Source organism: Hemiscyllium ocellatum, chromosome 15 (genome assembly GCF_020745735.1).
Source record: "Hemiscyllium ocellatum isolate sHemOce1 chromosome 15, sHemOce1.pat.X.cur, whole genome shotgun sequence".
Taxonomy (NCBI): Eukaryota; Metazoa; Chordata; class Chondrichthyes; order Orectolobiformes; family Hemiscylliidae; genus Hemiscyllium; species Hemiscyllium ocellatum.
The window spans coordinates 36,375,380-36,394,576 of NC_083415.1; the positions used below are offsets into that span (position 1 = coordinate 36,375,380).

The 19,197-nt window shown below is 38.0% G+C and overlaps 1 protein-coding gene across 2 annotated transcripts in view; it reads left to right on the forward strand.

The window, feature by feature from the left end:
* The window catches only part of LOC132822749 (uridine-cytidine kinase-like 1), a 142,574-nt gene that overhangs the window by 118,565 nt on the left and 4,812 nt on the right, over window positions 1–19,197 (forward strand). For both annotated transcript variants that reach the window (XM_060836050.1, XM_060836049.1), the window contains exons 9-14: window positions 8,983–9,081; window positions 11,377–11,470; window positions 13,495–13,557; window positions 17,424–17,546; window positions 17,717–17,824; window positions 18,460–18,616. In XM_060836050.1, the coding sequence (XP_060692033.1) occupies window positions 8,983–9,081; window positions 11,377–11,470; window positions 13,495–13,557; window positions 17,424–17,546; window positions 17,717–17,824; window positions 18,460–18,616 (644 nt within the window). The remainder of the gene's footprint in view (window positions 1–8,982; window positions 9,082–11,376; window positions 11,471–13,494; window positions 13,558–17,423; window positions 17,547–17,716; window positions 17,825–18,459; window positions 18,617–19,197) is intronic.

A 19,197-nucleotide genomic window follows, 5' to 3' on the forward strand; every position in this document is an offset into this window, starting at 1 on the left:
TTGCCCTTTCCCTCTATCCTTAATCTCCCATTCCAGAGACTTATCCAGTTTTATTTTAAATGTTCTAGTCTCTGCCTAAGCACCACATGTGGCAAACATTTCATGTCTTGATAACTACATGTGTGAACATTCCTTCTCAATCCCCCTTCTTTTTCTGGTAGTTTCCTGGTTTCCAATTCCTCAAGTGACACAAACAATTACTTAATGTTTACCTGCCTAAACCTTCACTTTTTCTGCTTTGATATTTATTGAGTTTGAAAACAGAATAATTAGAGATTGTGGAATTTTAGATGCTGGATTCCTCAATGTCAATGATTGACTTCATCAAAATCCTAAGTCTTAAATGGCTACAAATATCCCTCTTCAACAAGAGAAGTAAGAGTTTGTGGATTCAAAAGATTTTTACCATCCCTGGTTTTCATTGTAGCATAAAATTAATGTTAACTATACACAAAGGTGAATTAGGCCTTGCACATTCATTTGTAATTAAAGCTATTAATGATTTACTTTTGGAGTTTAGTTAGCCAGAATGAGCCATAAAAATTAAGAAAAGAATAAACAACTTCAATGGAAAAAATGTAGATGTATCCATGTGCATATTTCAGCCCTGACTTGCAAGTGAAACATCAAGACCATCTGCCCTGCACGTGTTAGTGTAACTTACTGAAAATATGCCAATGCAGTACAGCAAGCCGCCAATATTTTAACTATGATTCAGTGGAAGCAGAGAGTGTATATAAAATCTTTATCTCTTCTCCCAAGCAGCTCCTCTATTAAAAATAATGTGTTTGGAAATGAGAAGTCCATTATTTTGTTTGTGAATGTAAACTGCTCTAATATTTCTTGAACAAGGGGACAGCCTTCAGATTGCTGGAGGGTTTTACTGTATTTTATCATTTGCAGTTTTCTCTCAGGAAGTGTTTATGCTTGGAGCTAGCAAAAATAGTTCTCTGTTCATGAAATAAAATCAAAATTAAGCATTCACTAGTGTAACTCCAGAGCCTCATTCTAGCCCGGCAGTCTCTGCTGCAGGGGATAAAAGTGGCGTGAGAAGGTGCACAAATTTGTTGGCTTTTGTTTTCCCTTGGACCTTCTTCCCAGAGTATTCTATGTCTCAGTGCACATCCTTTAATGCCTTCCAAATGGTCAGCCTCCACGTTTTTGCACCCACATCTTTGTTTATGCTGTTTTTGAAACAATGCTTCCTGCACACCCCCCACCCTCCTTCCAAAAAACACGTAAAAGCAGAGTGCCTAGATTTTAAACTGCATTAATACTGTGTAGGCGTCTGAAATGTAACCACACAGCAAAATATAACTACCTAAGAAAGAAGTCTCATCTTAACTCATCCTTGAGCATTCAAAAAAGATTTGTCATTGTGAATCACTAAACAAACTGAAGTTTATCAGGTTTCAGTTTAATATCAGTAACAAACTGTGCACCAGCCTCACAAAAGCCTGCAAAAAGTATTTAAATAAGGCTGTAATCCCATAACAAAGCTGGAGAAACAGCTCAATCCACTCAATTTGAATGAGGGACCTAATGTACAAAGCTACATTTTCTGATGGCACCAAGATAAGCAGGAAATTGAAGAGCTGACATGAGGTAAAGACTCCATAAAAGGAGATAGAGAAGTTTAATGAAGGGGCAAAAAGGTTGGCGGCTGGAATAAATGTGAATTTGTCTGTTTTGTTACAAGGAATAAAAAAGCAGTATACAAGTTTAATGGAAGGAGAATGTATGGTCCCCTTATTTGAAAAGACATATAATTACTTTAAAAGTCATTCAGAGAAGGTTCACTCAACTCATAGAATGGTCATCTTATGAAGAAAAATTGACCACATTAGACGTATACCCTTTGGAGTTTAGAAGAATGAGCTGTGATCTAACTGAAACAAAATTTTGATGGGGCTGGATAGGACAGATACCCAGAGGATGTCTCCTTTTGTGTAAAATATTAAAACTAGAGGATGTCATTGCAAATAGAGGTCTTCTGTGTTAAGATGGAGATAAAGTGACTTTTTTTTCCTTGTTCAAATCATCATTAATCTGTTCAGTTTTTTTTCCCTAGAAGGCCATAAAGGCTAGGTCTTGAAATTTATTCAAGACTGAGTTAGATCGGTTTTTGATAGTTAAGGAGTTCGGCTGTTATGGTGTGCAGATGGGAGAGTGGAGTTGAGACTTCAACCAAATCAGCCACAATCTTATTGAATTGTTGAGCAAGTTTAAAGGATCTTGTGGCCTAGTTATACTCCTAAATCCCATGTTCCTATGGGCTAAAAACTGATAGGAAATGAGAGCAGAATCAATTTGACAAGAGCTAAGCAACATAAAGGAATGAATTACATTGATTGGTGTAGACTACAGACCAGCAACTCTTGGGAACAATGTAGAGGCATAAATCTGCAGTGAAATTACAGAAAGATGCAAACTTTGTACAACAGTTAAAATTGGGATCTTTAACTACCCTGATGTAGACTGAGACAGTGATAGCATAAGGAAAAAAGCACAAACAAATGTTCCTGGATTGCATTCAGGAAAATTTTCAACAACATTGTGTTGTGTACAATACCAAAGGATCTGGTTCTTGGAGAAATGATGAGCCAAGTAGCTGAAGTAGGGAATATTCAGGAGACCGTGATTATTACTAAGGTTTAGAATGACAATAAGAAAGGACAATGGGTCACCTTTTTAAAAGTGAAATGGTTTAGGCATATTTCAAACTGAATCAAAAAGGAAAAAGCAAGGTGAATGATATAGAGCTTCCTGGATGAAAAAGGAGATGGAAATCATGTCAAGGAACTAAGAGTGCATATGTTATGTGTCAAGTAGTAAATGCAATTCAGAGCCAAGAGGAAAACTGAAGGTTCAGAGGGGAGATCAGAAAAAATATATTAAAAATGTGGAAGGATTGTAAGAAAAGACTGATGGCCAACATGAGAAATTCTCGAGGCACATTAATAGTAAAAGGGTGATAATAGGAGGAATAGGGCTGATTAGAGACATAAAAAGGAAAATACACTTGGAAGTAAGACGCATGGCAGAAATGGTAAATCTATACGTTGCATTTGTCTTTACCAGACGTAGATGTTACTCAGGCCGCAAAGGAAACTCTGTCATTAGAAAGGTTCAAAACTCATTGATGGAGTATTGGAAAGACTGTCTTAAATCTATTCTTAAACTACAAGGCACCACGACTGGATAAATGCATCTGAAGATATGGAAAGAACTGAAAATAGAAACTGATGGGACATTGGCCATAATTTTAGTTTTCCTGAACTGCAAACTGGACAATTGCAGAAATCACTCCTTCAAAAAAAAATATTGTAACATTAAGTCCAGTGTTTACAAACCAGTTAGTTTAACCAGTTAGTTTAAAGTCAATTGAAGCACTGAAGAGAGAATTGAATGATTATTTGATAAGATATGATGTGCAAGAGAATGAGGAAAACACTTGAAATTGACGTATTGCGTCAGTGCTCCATCATCAGACATGTGTAATTAGGGGTTCGCCCAAACTTATGATCTTTTCCACCTTTTCTGAAAGTGTTCACTGACATTGAAACTTGTTATACTTTTGTGGTTGTGAGTTCATTGAATGCCCTGCCAGTAGCAGTGGTGGACTCTCCCTCTTTATGGTCATTTAAGCGGGCATTGGATAAGCATATGGAGGTTATTGGGCTAGTGTAGGTTAGGTAGGCTTTGGTCGGCGCAACATTAAGGGCCGAAGGGCCTGTACTGCGCTGTATTTTTCTATGTTCTATGTTCTATGGTTCACCCCAGTATCTCCTCCTGTTGATCATGGTGCTTATGAGGATCTAAACATATCATGATCTGCAACACTGTGGCTATCGGTAGCAGAATTTGACAATGTTTTCAACTAATAAGTAAGGGTATACTTTCTGGAGTTGGTAGTGAGAAAGAGAGACAATTAAGAGTGAAAGGAAAAATGCTTTTCAATATCTTTTCCCCTAACTCTTTGACATGGCTATCATGAAACCAAACATGGGTGCTCTTTGCCCCCAGCTAAGATAATTGAAATCAGCACATACTGCTGTTCAGTAGGATATGTAATGTATGTACTCATGAGTACTTTGGACTCATTTAGTTCCCTTTGGTGACATGAATGCATCTGCTCACTAATTTATTGCTTTATGATTGAGAATAACTTGTAACTGAGATCATGATATAGAACAGAACTCAGTGTGGAAAGTAAAGGGGACAACAACCAATGTCCCAGAGTGAAACATAATATGTCAATCAGCACAGTGTTGAGAGTAGAAACATTTAAACAAAAACAAGGTATAAAACATTCTAAAATGTGTATTCTTTTTTCTGATAATCATGTTTTCCATAAAAATTTAATGAAAACCTACCTAACAAAGGAGACCTGATACATTGCTGAAAATGTGTTGCTGGTTAAATCACAGCAGGTTAGGCAGCATCCAAGGAATAGGAAATTCGACGTTTCGGGCCAGAGCTCTTCATCAGGAAAATGATGAAGGGCTTATGCCCGAAACGTCGAATTTCCTATTCCTTGGATGCTGCCTAACCTGCTGTGCTTTAACCAGCAACACATTTTCAGCTCTGATCTCCAGCATCTGCAGACCTCATTTTTTAGACCTGATACATTCACTGACTGAACCAATTACAGCACCTTACATATATTGAGTTTCATCTACTGAAAATGCAATGGTAAAGACTTATGAATTAAGACAGGTATTTCACCAAGGTTTCCACAATTAAGGAATGTGTAGGTTTAGTTTGATTGCATTTCAGTTATTTTGATCATATCTGACCAATCAGCAGTGATTTTGAGGATTCAAGTTCACAAATTAAATCAGAAGAAAGTTCAATATTTATTAAGGTTTTATGAATTCTAGTGTAAGAGTAGTGGAAGTACTCCTGAATGTAACCATAATTAGTTGAAATTGACAGTGTGATTAAAAAAAATCTTTAATTTTCTATCAAAATATTATTATTTTAACCAGTACTAAGCCACTTAAAATGAATTCATCCAAAAATTTAACTAAAATATCAATGAAGAATATTTAGAGCTAAAGTCATGTTTTTTGTATTAATTTTTTTCATTTATTGTGTTAACCTTTGTAAGGATGCCATCAACTAATGTAGTTTTCTTTACCCGAAGATGTAGTTTGGGTACTGATCTATATCACCATTGTAATGTGGGAAATGCTAAATCATATATACTGACGAGAAAAGTAGAAAAGCAAAATATTTCTTGGTGTGAGACTAGGAAATGTTGGTTCACAGGTTTAAGTGTACTCGCATCATTAAATAATAAACATCCAGTTGTAGTAAGTTATTACAAGGGTAGAGAGTATAAAGAGTTAGAGACTCTCGTTGCAGTTATATAGACAGAGAGCTTATCTGAAGTAGATGCTGAGAAACTCACAAATATGAAAGGATCAAGTACAAGAAGGCACAGGTTTAAAATATTTTACAAAAGAAGTAAATGCAAGGAGAGGGGAAACCCTTTCACACCATGAGTGGTTCAGGTGTGGCATATACTGCCTGAAAGCATGGTGGAGGGTAGGTTCAAGATTGCACAGATTGTTTCTATTCAAATAACCAATGGGCAAGGATATGGGGAGTAAGCAGGAGAATGGCACTAAATCATGATGCTCATTTGGAGAACCTGCACTGACACATTTGGCTATATGGCTTCCTTCTGCACATTTTATAATTCTGAAAATACTGTGCAGAGTTTTTTTGGTCTCCTTATTTATGGAAAATATGATTACTTTAAACAGTAAAACTGAGGTCAAGTATTTAGTGTGTGCTTATGGAGGGGGGTGGGGGTGGGGAGAAGAGGTGAGATGTTTCCTATGAGGAAAAATTCCAAATGCTAATTTGTTCCTCGAGCTTACTATACCAAAGCTCTGCATCCAGTAATGGTGTAATCTTTTATTATCAAGCTATGAAGCCAACAAGCAATTAATTCAGGAAATAAAATGTACTAATTATTATGTTTTAAAAATATTTTACAGAAAACAAATGTAACAATTGGGACATACATGTGGGATTTAAGCAGACTGTCACACCACAAAGGCAGGCAGCCAAATCAAGATAGCCACTCTATTCCTGTATTCACAGCACAATAAAACTGCAACCTTCGATGACCCTCAGAATGCACCCAAATGCATTCCTAACCAGACATTTTTGAATAACAGATCTTAGATTTTGTGAATAATCAATTCCAGACACCAAGGTTACAGCTTAAACAAAAGAATTAACAAATTATTGTTAATTGCTGTAATGAAGCAAAGTTAAACCACAAGATAATCTCATATCTATGATGTAAACCTAATATTTCTTGATTTTAGCCCCCATTTTCAAAGACCAACAAACAAAAGGACATAGTTAACGGATAAAACAAAAGAAAAAAAGACTTAGCTGACTGGTTCACTTAAGCAGACTACGTGATCCGTAACATCACAGGCACATGGGATTGTATTTTGTTTGGTTACTGAAGATGTCGGTGCATGGAAATAGCTTTGCATAGGTTCCGAAGGATGTTCACTTAATACTTAAACTGAAATTCTTTCTCTGAACTTTCACCAAGTTAATAAAGAGAGGATAACCAGGAAATATTCAAATCTCCTTCCTGTAGCTTTCAAGGCAAATACAAATTCAGACAAATACAGTTCAAAACTAGTTCACACCTTGTTTCTTCTTTGTTAGTCTGGTTGTCTCCCAGTGAAACTCCAATTAACTTTTAACATCTGCTAGCTGTTTAAGCATAAAGCATGTCCAGAACGGAAACATTTAGAGAATCTTTTTGAACAAGAATCCATCTGCAATTAAGTTCTAGACCTGACCTCATAAGCAAATATCAGTTTGTTCTTTTTTTTGATTTTTAACCATAAACTGCTGTTCATAGTCCAACGTTTGCCTTCACCTCTCAGCTCATGGTTCATAGCTCCAAACCAAAATTGACTTTTAAAATAATGAAGTTCTCACCAAGACACAGATTGTTTTTTTAAATTATAATTTCAATAGAACTTTTAGCTTAATAGAAAAATGTGGCACTCCACAAATAGAAAATTAGTTTATCCAAGACCAGATCAGTTTCTCGGTAGTCATTATAAACTTAGTACTTTTAGAAATCTAATTAAAATTTTCCTGCTTGACCAGACAAGGTTATTTCAGGGAGAAATGAAAGATTGTGTCAGTTCAAATTATTTCAGATTCCCCTCTGCAAAGTCTTCAGCATGTCATATGGAAGAGGAGGGGATAACAGACATGAATTCTGCTTTTAGCTGTACATGTGCAGATGCCACAAGTTACTTCAAGTTTCATCATAGAATGAAAGCAGTTTGGTAGTTTAATATCTTGTAGCTGCAAATTCCAGACTATAAATTACTTGAGCTGGCAAGTACAGATACTGAGAGACTGTTTCCCTAAGAGGAGTCTAGAACCAGAGACCACAGTGTCCCTGTAAGGCATCAGCCATTTACCACAGAGTTGCAGAGAAATATCTTTACATAGAGTGGTAAAAGTTTTGATAATCTCGTACCCAGAGGGTTGTGCATTGAGGGATCCTGCATCAGGAAGAGGGTTGTCCATTACGAGCTAGCTCCTGCCTCCTATCCAATTGCCTCTCTGCCTACGTCAGTGACCCTACGATCCCCATTCTGCCCTATGGCATAGGTTCATCAATCATGAACCTCTTTTTGGATGCATTACCAGCAGCAGACACCATTTCTATTGGCGTGGATTGGTAATGGTGAACTACTGCCCTCCAGTTGACTGATATCTTTCAGCAACTGGGTTTCCACCAGGAGGTGCCTGATAGCTCTCTGCAAACATAACCCCAACCTTTCTTTTTTTTTCCATAGCCATTTGGCAGGCAATTAATTTGGTTGGGCCTCCCTATCAAAGTGACACACATCGCCTGCTGGTTCTCAAACTTAGGAGTGGTGGGGGGAGCAGCCCATTGTTTGTCAGTGACGCTTGCATCGAAGTGGCTTGATGAGAGTAACAGTTAATCATGAGCCAATTAGGACTGAAATGAGGAGAAACTTCTTCACCCAGAGAGGAGTGAGCCTGTGAAATTCTCTGCCACAGAAAGTGTTTGAGATCAAAACATCCAATATTTTCGAGAAGGAGTTAGATATACTTCTTAGGATTAAAGGAATCAAAAGCTATGGGGACAAAGGATACTGAGTTGCATGATCAACCATATTGAATGGTAGAACAGATTCAAAGGGCCAAATGGCCTACTCCTATGCTCTATGTTTTTAATACAGAGCAGTTTGCAAAAGTTTTTAATTCATTATGTTCAGTTGTGTAGTTGTCACTGAGTCATTTGCTATTGGCATTGGGGTTAATTAGCTTCTGGAAGATGACAAAGATGCACATAACTCTCCTGCCTTCTCATCCATCAATTTTTGATATTTTAACATGTGAGGAGCGATGCTGCCTTTTTTTTAATAAAGTAAGAAAAATAGTATTGAAGGCATAGGGATAGTCTTAACTTTGGAGGATAATGGAAAATGGGTGATATTACACTAGCTACCTGTTATACCTCTCACCTAATATTCACTTTCACAATGAAATTGAGTAAGACATTTAACAGGTAGATGATCTAGTATCACTGCTTTTAAACTTATCACCAAAAGTTCAAATTATCCCTGCCCCAACCCCATTTTAAAAGTTGCTGCTTTGCTTTTAGCATTTAGGCTGAAGTTTACAATATTGGATTAGAAAACTGTTTGCTTTTTAGTTATTCCCCAAATATCTTTGCATGTTCTTCATTCAAATTTCCACACATTAAATTTGCTTTACATAAAGATATAGCATTTCTTTTACTCAAATGTCTCAAACTGATCTAACAAAATATACCTGCCTCTTTCTGGCTATTTGAATATTCTAAAAAGCAAACTTAATATCTGAATGTTTTGGTATTTATCTACGTTTGAAATTCAGTAACACTGTTTTCATGCTGTATTACTTCAGGGCAACTTTGGCATCTGCCCACCAAGCCCAACCATTGCCAAAGACCTTGAGTGTGTTGGAGAACACTACGCAGGTACGAGGGATGCACACGTTAATTAGGTACTGTATCTATTCTACCACATCCATGCACTGTCTTAAACTCTGTAAACTCCTGTCTTTCTATTTTTTTCTCTTTTGATAAACATTTGAAATAAACTAATTTCTTCCCAAAGTATATCATCACCTCCTTAACTCCCATCAAAAAGTCAACATTTTGCGGTCTCCTTTCATTCTATAAGTGCAACTTCTTGAAGTAATATAGAACTTTATACGGCTGAGTCCATTCAGTCTATCACACTTGTACTGGTTTCTGACTAGTCTACGCTCCTTTCCCTACTATGTTTTGATTTTTGTTCCTATATCTGCCAGCTTTTAAGAGATGTGATTTAAAGGAAAATTAACGCTCTTATTTTATGACCCTTTTTAATATTCAAATGAAATGGAAAAATAAAACACTCTATTTTTCCAGGTCAATGAGAACAGTCAACTGTTCTGGTAAAGAATTGTTTGGGAGATTAGTCTATACCTCAGTTTATTACTTTGTTAGCATGTCCATAATTGACATGCCTTTTAAGCCATCTGAATATGCAAATTAACTATCAACTTGGTTTAATGTTCACCTGAAATAAGAAGTGAGCTACTGATGTTGAAAACTTGAAAAAGGTGTTGCAGCTGACCTTTGAAAATTTGTATAGGGTGATAATTACTGATGCTGAAAAGCTGCAAACAAAACTCTTTTAAGTGTGCCTGGACAGTTCCATTGTTTTATTATACTTGGCACTGACTCTCTGAATGAATTATTTGATCTGACTGTATCTTTGTAAAGTTATACATTACTTCAACCATTGATAAAGATTTGGACTGTATACAATATCGCTGATCATACTTAACAGGGTGCTTGGAAATGTGAGAGGCCATTTGTCAAATCATAAATATTCGTTCACAATGACCCACGTCGTCCCTTGTTGTAATTGTTTCTGAAGTGGTTCTGGATTTTTTTACTGCTGCACATTAGCTGGTAGTTTTAGAACTAAAACTAATTTGAAACTGTGTCCTTGTTACTATTGCATTATTTTAATTTTAACCTAATCTTCCAGGTTAACCTTTACAATATAATTCCATACTATGTTTTATACTTCTTTAAGGTCATCTCTGTGGGCCTCCTTTTCAGCTTGATAAATGGAAGTGTTTCAGTCTTTCATCACAACTCCTATCACTCATAACAGGGATAAACCTTGTGGCTCTTTTCTGTACTCCAGTTAAAAACATTTTTCTTGGATGAGATATAAGATTGAATGTACTGGTTTGCCTTTTATTGACTATTGTTTGGCTTGCTGACAAATTTTTAACTTATTATATAATTTCTGAGGTGATCTCTTTTGAACTGAACTGGTGCTCTTTTACCAGAATTTCAAATGTCTTATGTTTATCGTTCCCTCAAATAAATTAACAAAGTTAGCCATACAGAATCAACCCCTTTTGAAAATCACAGATGGTTGTTTGTGGTATGTTTCTAAAGAAAATAGTTGATTTTACACTTGATAAATTATTTCATTATTTTACATATTACTGAAGAAAGACTATTGGTGTGTAGTTGCCTACTTTGTCATCTTTTTTGAATATGAAAACCTAATTACCCTGATTCCAATATAATATTTTCTTCCTAATTTTCATTGTATTCCTTTTGTAATGATGATCAATGACTTCTAAATTTTCTCATAAGTGTTACTGATCATGCTGGGATTTACATTTGTGAATTTGAGTGAAAATTCCACTATCAAGCAGTTGATTCACAACTAAATTCGTTCCTTTGTCTCCAATGACATCGTCTAGAGTGAATAGTCTAGTAACACAGCAAGAATTGATGCAGAGTCAGAGAAAACATGCATCATCACAAACCTCACCAGTTTTCTTGGAAAATTATAGTGGAGAGTGGTAATAAGATAATAACATATAGAATCCGATAAGGAGAGAGACTTCATTCAGCCAATTGTTAGGGAAAACTGTCTGGATGTTACAGTAAATTGTCTCTTTTTCTATGCTCAAATTTATTAATAAAAGTCCACAATTAGCAATGCATATTTTAAAAAACATTATTTCATTTATTTGGATAATTTGGCTGGGCACTTTTGGGCCCTGGACTTTTCTGCTTTGCCATATGCACGCCAATTTATTTCTGTGCTCCAAGTCACCCTTGTTGTCACTTGACCTGGATTTGTCTGAATCCCCCCACCCACCCCCTTGCAAAATCCAGGGAAAAGTACAGTCCCATGGCTTCCAGTTTTGAGGGAGTCTCCCTGCATATGCATAGTCAATTCTAGTACCAGACAGATGATTGTGTATTTTTCTTTTCAGAAATAAAGACACAAGTCGAGATGAGTTTATATTCTATTCAAAGCGGTTGATGAGACTACTGATAGAGCATACACTTTCATTCTTGCCTTTTCGGGTATGTATATAAGTAACATGTATATTTCTGAGAATACTGCTGCACAGAGACAGATCATTTATTCCACTGACTGTTTTCAGTCTCCACTGGAGCTGATGAGAATCCCATGGTACTGCTGTCTCCCCTAACCTTTTAATGATATCCTTTTTCACATACCTAATTCTCATTAAAGTTAAGATGACCATCTCCTCAATAGTAAAATCATTAATTTCACTGATGCATGGTGTTTCTCGGTGCATCGCATTAAGGGATAATGAAATAGAATGTGGAGGGCAATGACTAAATATGCAGGGAACAAAAGGCAAATAGGATTTGAATGGCATGGATGGAGCAAACTAGAAGACAATCCCCACAGTTGGGCTGTCAGTGTTAGAAGAGTAAAAACATGTGATAATATTAGACAACTGATGATCACACAGAGTGATATTTGAGTCTATAAAAGAGTTTCAAAATGAGGACTGAAACTTTGAAATTAACTCATTTAGAGTAATGACATGGCTGCAAACTCTGAAACAAGGCCAAAAGATCTTTGGGTCTTGTGGTCCGCAGACTGCTGCAAGTGAAAACATTGTGTTCTTGCTCCATTTTCTGTTATCTTTAAATGATTTGCACTTTCTATCACTAATCCTTGACCTAACCCTTTAGTATCCATTGTCCTTCACGTTCTCTTGATGCCATATTTTAAAATTCTCATCCTTGCTTTCAAATTTCTCCATGGTCTCAAAACTCCATCATCTCTGATTAGATTTTTAGATTAGATTAGACTTACAGTGTGGAAACAGGCCCTTCGGCCCAACAAGTCCACACCGACCCGCCGAAGCGAAACCCACCCATACCCCTACATTTACCCCTTACCTAACACTACGGGCAATTTAGCATGGCCAATTCACCTGACCCGCACATCTTTGGACTGTGGGAGGAAACCGGAGCACCCGGAGGAAACCCACGCAGACACGGGGAGAATGTGCAAACTCCACACAGTCAGTCGCCTGAGTCGGGAATTGAACTCGGGTCTCTGGCGCTGTGAGGCAGCAGTGCTAACCACTGTGCCACCGTGCCGCCCACCTCTGCTCCCAAACCCGTCCAATATAGCTGCTTTGCTCGAATTGTGGCCTTGTGTGTTTCCAACCATATTTCCTCCACAACTGGTGTCTGTTGCACAGGCCCAAGCTGCGGAATCCTATGCTATAGATCTGTGTGGACTTTCTTTCCTTCCTTATTTCTTACCTTCCTTCCTTTTGAGACAGCTTTTAAAACCTACCTCTTGGCTTGTTGACATGAATGAAATGCTCCTGTGAAGTGTTTTGGAACATTTCATTGACATTAAAGGCACTAGTTTGATGTAAAAGGAAACTGTTGGAATATTCTTAAACACATTTTCATTTGTCAGTTTTAAGGAACTTGGAGACAGCAGAGTACAAAAGGAAAAGAAAATGTCATAACTTAGTCACATTCTTTTGAGCTAACCTTTTTTTGTAAGTCACCTTTTATTTAGAAGCACTTTTTTATTAACCATGAGATCAGCAACCGTGTCTTTAGAGAGATCATTGGGCAATAACCTGGTAATTGTTGGCAATATTTTATATAACCGTGGAGCCATGTTTTGCAGTAACAGGGCGTCCAATGGTGTTTGTAGTTAATTAGACACTTTTGTTCATTCATAGGATGCGAGTATTGCTGACTAAGTCATTTTTTTTATTATTGCCCATCCCTAATTGCCCTGGAGAAGTGCCTCTATTCTTCAGCTCAAAGTTAGTTGCCTCTCAAAAGCTGCTGACAATATGAACTGACAATAAGGCAGTAATGGTTAAAGGCTACCTGGCACCCAATTCAACAGGGCAACCATCAGTCCATGTTCTTAAATAATGAGGCTAATCTCTTATTTTAGGAGTAGGACTTTAAAGATTTGAAGAATCCATATAGATTTCATTATCTTTTATTAATTGTGTTAGTGATATGAAAGTAGTAGTACAATGTGTATACACTTTTCCTGATAATACTATTTTTTGATGTATTAACGGCAGACATGTGTTGTCCAGACATTGGAGGGAGAGAACTATGAAGGAAGGAGGTTTGCTGGAACAAGAGTAAGTATGATACTGTAATCTATTTTGTATGAACTGGTTTCTCATACACACTGCCAGTTTCCTGTGGGTACAATAGTAGTGATTAGCTGGAAACTGTGCCAATCTTAAACCATTTTTCAACCTGTCTTAATAATAAGTGACATATTTCTGGTTAGAAACCTTGTAGATCCAGAATAAACATCTTCTGTGTTATAATTATCTTGATAATATGACCTTGTATAGAAGAGACAGACGTGATTTTGTAAATAACAAAAACCAGGAACTGCAGTGATCAAACTCTGGAAGACCAACAACTTACTGGAGAAGCTCAGCTGGCATGGAAGCATCTGTGGAGAGAAAACAGTATTTTCTTCAAGTTCAGTATTCTGAAGAGGAGTCGCTGGACTCAAAATGTTGGCTACTTTGTCTTCACAGATGGAGAGACCTGCTGGGTTTGTCCAGCAACTATTTTTTGTGAATTTGTAAGTGGTTGATTATTGATTGGTGTCAGATCGTGCCCTGATCTGCAGATCAAATGGTCAGAGGCCAGAAAATTTCCAGTTCTGTGAATGTAAGTATTCACACTTCCCATTTCCAGTCCAGGGTCAGGTTGGATTGGGAGTCAGGCCAAGGAACCTGGGAAGAATAAAACAGATGGACTGTGGGCTGTGTGGAATATCTGCCTGGAGATACCAGCACTACTCAAAGTTTAAAAATGACAATCAAAATAATAAATATCCCTCCTGCTTTCATCCCTCTAAGTTCCATGCACCATTCATACCAAACCATGCCATCTAATGCCCTGCACCCACCTGTGCCCCACATCTATGCCAACTTTTATGCATGTATGTACCAATTATGGCCCCTCACCCACAGTTGTGCAACTTTATGCCCATCCACTATGCCTCCTCATCCCCTCTGTTCCAACAATTAACCCATGGTCTTTATAGTTTGTGCCAACTCATGCCAATTCACCCTCCCCAAGCTTCCCTTTGCTCTTCTCTCTCCATGCCAGCTCACTACTGTCTACAACAGGCATGGCACAGACGGCAAAAAAAAGTTACGTATCTGTTAATGATTTCATAATTGGAAGAAAAACCACTTCATATTTTTCAGAAAGTTCCAAGTATCATTCTAATCATCACCAAAGTGATGTCTGGGATCGGTGATAATGCCATCAAGCAGAATTTGCTCAGCAATAACATGCTCACTGGCACGCTCTTTGGGATCTGATAGGGCCACTCAGCATATGATCTCATTACAGCCTTAATTCAAAGAGCTGGAGAAAAATGACTGAAGTCTAGAAGTGAGGTGATAATGGCTTTCTGTGACAACAAGGCCATATATGATCAAGGGGAACTAACAAAACTAGAATCCATGAAAATCGGGGGAAACAGTTTGCTGGTTGGAGTCAGACCCAACAGAAAGGAAAAACTTTGAGGTTGTTGGAGGTCAATTATCTCAGTCCCTGGGCATCACTGCAGGAGTTCCTCCAGTTAATATCCTACATCCAAACATTTTCAACTGCTTCATCAGTAATCTTCCCTTCTTCATAAAAGTCAGAACTGGGATGTTTGCTAATAATTGCACAACATTTGCCATTCCTCAGATACAGAAGGAGTCTGTGTTTATGTGCAATAATACCCATATAACATCCCAGCTTGGATTGATAAGTGGCAGGCAACATACATGACACAAAAATATAAGGCAATGGCTATCTCAATCAAAAGAGAATGTAACTATCTTTACTTGACATTCAATGAAATTACCATCGCTGAATCCCCACTATCAACATCCTGGGGATTATCATTGAACAGAAACTGAACTGCACAAACCATATAAATCCTATGGGGTAAAAACAATGACTGCAGATGCTGGAAACCAGATTCTGGGTCAGTGGTGCTGGAAGAGCACAGCAGTTCAGGCAGTATCCAAAGTGCAGCAAAATCAATGTTTCGGGCAAAAGCCCTTCATCAGGAAACGGCTTTTGCCTGAAACGTCGATTTCGCTGCACTTTGGATGCTGCCTGAACTGCTGTGCTCTTCCAGCACCACTGATCCATATAAATCCTATGGCAACAAGAACTAGTCAGAAGCTAAAAGTTCTCTGGCAAGTAATTCACCCCATGTCTCCCCAGTACCTGTACACAATGTATAAGGCAGGAGTCAGGAGTGTAAAGGAATAGTAGGTGGGTGCAGCTTCAGTGATGCTTAAGAAACTTTACACCATTCACAACAAAGAAGCTTGTCTGGTTTGTAAATCATCCACCACCTTCAACATTTACAACATTTCAAAGGATACCTTCCCTCTCCAACAAAGAGTATCTTAAACTTCCAAAAGGGCAATTTGCCTTATCTCAAGGTATACCAGGACCAGATCCAAAGAGCTATCGTACTTCTATAGAAGGCAACCTGGCTATCCAAAAGAAATGAGAACAGCCCAGTTCTTATCTGATCCAATTTCCACACTCTGGGTTTCACACTTTAGGGGCTCAAAAGTTCAGTTGCATTGGAGGCAGCTTATCATTGAAATGGCCAACAGGAACCACGCATTCACAAACTACAGGCAAATCCCAATTCTCCCCCTGCAAATATGAAAGCTGTTACATTCTAGGGCAGGACTTGCGATCCCTGACATCATCTAGCATTTTTGCCCTGGCCCTATATTCTGGTGAAACCTTGTGTAAAATACATGAAATTTTGAAATAATTTGTTACGGATTCTATGTCCTGGAACAATCTAAATGCATGAGCCGATCAACGAGAAGGTGGAAATTTTTTAGATTCCATAAGAAATGAATAACTCTTTTTCTATTTTTAAGTGGCTAAATAGAAGTAAATTGGTATAGCAGCAGCCAGTTCTGGGGGTCTAAAGTGTTTATCAGTAACTGAAAGTGATGCTGGTAAATTGACAGAGTGGAAAAAGACTAGTTAACTTGCATTTCAATAACAATTTATGGAAATATGAGTACCACCCGTTTATTAAATTGTGTGAGGAGTTATTAGCATTTAAAACTTGATCATCATTGTCATTTTAATTTTTGTTGAGAGCTGTATATCTGCAAGGAAAAGTTGGAAGCTGTTTTGGTTTTATCGAAGCATATCACTGAGTTCTAACAGCATTAGTGTTGCAAGTGAATTAAAATCCACAAATGTTGGCAATCCATAGTACAGCGTTCAGCAAAAAATGCTTTTAAAGGTGAATAATTTAAATTAGATTCCTGAAAACTGTAACCACAATTATTTAAAGTGGGTAAAACACAAGGTAAATGCTGATCCAAAAAGGAGCTCCACCTCTTTTTGGAACTGTATCACGTGTAATATTTAGAACTGATGTTTATGTGATGTTTGTCTTCACCTATGGTGAGTTGTATAGATGAAAATTAGTAAATTAGTTTGGTGTAGCTTTGGACAGAAATAAGACCAGGAACCATGTTTCAAAGAGGGCGGCACGGTGGCACAGTGGTTAGCACTGCTGCCTCACAGCGCCTGAGACCCGGGTTCAATTCCCGACTCAGGCAACTGACTGTGTGGAGTTTGCATGTTCTCCCCGTGTCTGCGTGGGTTTCCTCCGGGTCTCCGGTTTTCTCCCACAGTCCAAAGATGTGCGGGTCAGGTGAATTGGCCATGCTAAATTGCCCATAGTGTTAGGTAAGGGGTAAATGTAGGAGTATGGGTGGGTTGCGCTTCGGTGGGTCGGTGTGGACTTGTTGGGCCGAAGGACCTGTTTCCACACTGTAAGTAATCTAAAAAATTCCTGGACAATGAACACATTTTTTAGAAAATGTTTAGAGGAATGTTTAAGTCTAAAAGATTTGACATGGTTCATTAGTTTAAAAAGAAATGGTGTGCCTGTCGATTTTGTTATAACTTGTTTCTATGTTTAAAGATAACAGGTGTATCAATTCTGAGGGCAGGAGAGACAATGGAGCCGGCTTTGCGAGCAGTCTGTAAAGATGTGACAGTCGGTAAAATCCTAATCCAGACTAATCATGCTACAGGAGAACCAGAAGTAAAACACTTTTTTCCTCTTAAACTGCATATTTGTGCTTTGACAATAAAAGAATCTAGTTAACCAAAACATGCAGGATTGAATAAATCCATGCTATTAAATTCTGTGTTTTGATTGATGGTAAATTATTATTACAGACCCTCAAAATTATTTTCTGTCTTTTTACACAGCTTCATTATCTGAGACTGCCAACAGACATCAGTGAGGACCATGTCATTTTAATGGACTGTACAGTGTCCACAGGGGCTGCAGCTTTGATGGCAATCAGGGTGTTGCTGGTAAGATTGAAACACACAAATTAAAACATGATTAACAATGTCACATAAAAAAGTTATGTATTCTGATAGCTAGGTATCTGTGAACTAGCTTTTGGCAATATATTGCTGAATAAAATGCCAGAGTACAACAGCAGAACTGAAGATCCAGTTTTACCTGAACACAATTGGCAGCTATTTATACATAGTGAGGAGCAGCTCTGTGACATCATCACAAGGTTGCTTCAAGGTTCCAAAGCCCTTACATAACAAGGCAGGCAGCATCCAAAGAGTAGGAGAATCGACGTTTCGGGCATGAGCCCTTCCTGAAATTGGGCTCATGCCCAAAACGTCGATTCTCCTGCTCCTTGGATGCTGCCTGACCTGCTGCGCTTTTCCAGCAACACATTTTCAGCTCTGATCTCCAGCATCTGCAATGCTCACTTTTTCTCTTACATAACAAACCTGCACTGCATAAAGCAAGCCAACTTCTCCTTGATGGAACTGGAAATGTTCAATTCAACTTAAATTAATTTTAAAAAGTACTGTACATTTTAACCAATTGTGCATATTGTAGATTTAAAACTACAGGGTTTTATTAATGATTTACACTATCTTATTGGTTTGCACCTGATTTATTTTGCCATTTCTCTGTTTAGGATCATGATGTACAAGAGGATAAGATCTTTCTCATCTGCCTGCTGATGGCAGAGATGGGGGTGCACTCTGTGGCATATGCCTTTCCACAAGTAAAAATCATCACCACTGCGGTAGACAAAGATGTTGACAATTTGTTCCACATTATCCCTGGCATAGGCAAGTATATTCCATATGCAAAATATTCAATATTTCCAGGCACAAGACAGAAAATAGGAGTGATTCCTGGAGGGTAACTTGCTTCTTATTTCAGTCAGAAAGCCAGCCGATCATCAGGTAATCAGGAAGCTGTGTAGCTGTTGGTGGGCTTTCCATTCCAATTAGGGCCTGGGCCTAGGACATCCCTCCTGCCTGGGTTACTGGCCTTTGAACTCAGTGTCATGACTGAGGCTGTGACTGCTGCTGTATCACCAACCCTAGACTCTTAGATGTAGGTTCACAGTGGGAAAGGTAGATGCAGTTTGTCTGGTGTCTGTGTATGTATTAGAGTGGGAAACAGGAGATCAAAAACAAAACAAGGATTTGGCTGTGAACATCCATCCAGTCCTTGATTTTGCACAAGTTAGTGCAGATTGTGGGGCCATCTGCTTTTCCCAAACTGACAGTCTGCCCTCAAAAATGGTTTACCAGTTGGGTAAGCAGGCGGTTTATCGTCCCACCTGGAGCTGCGGAAATTTCAGCCTAGGCTAGTTGAGCCATTTAAATTAGTTGTTTGTTGACTAATCTGGTACCAAGTCAAA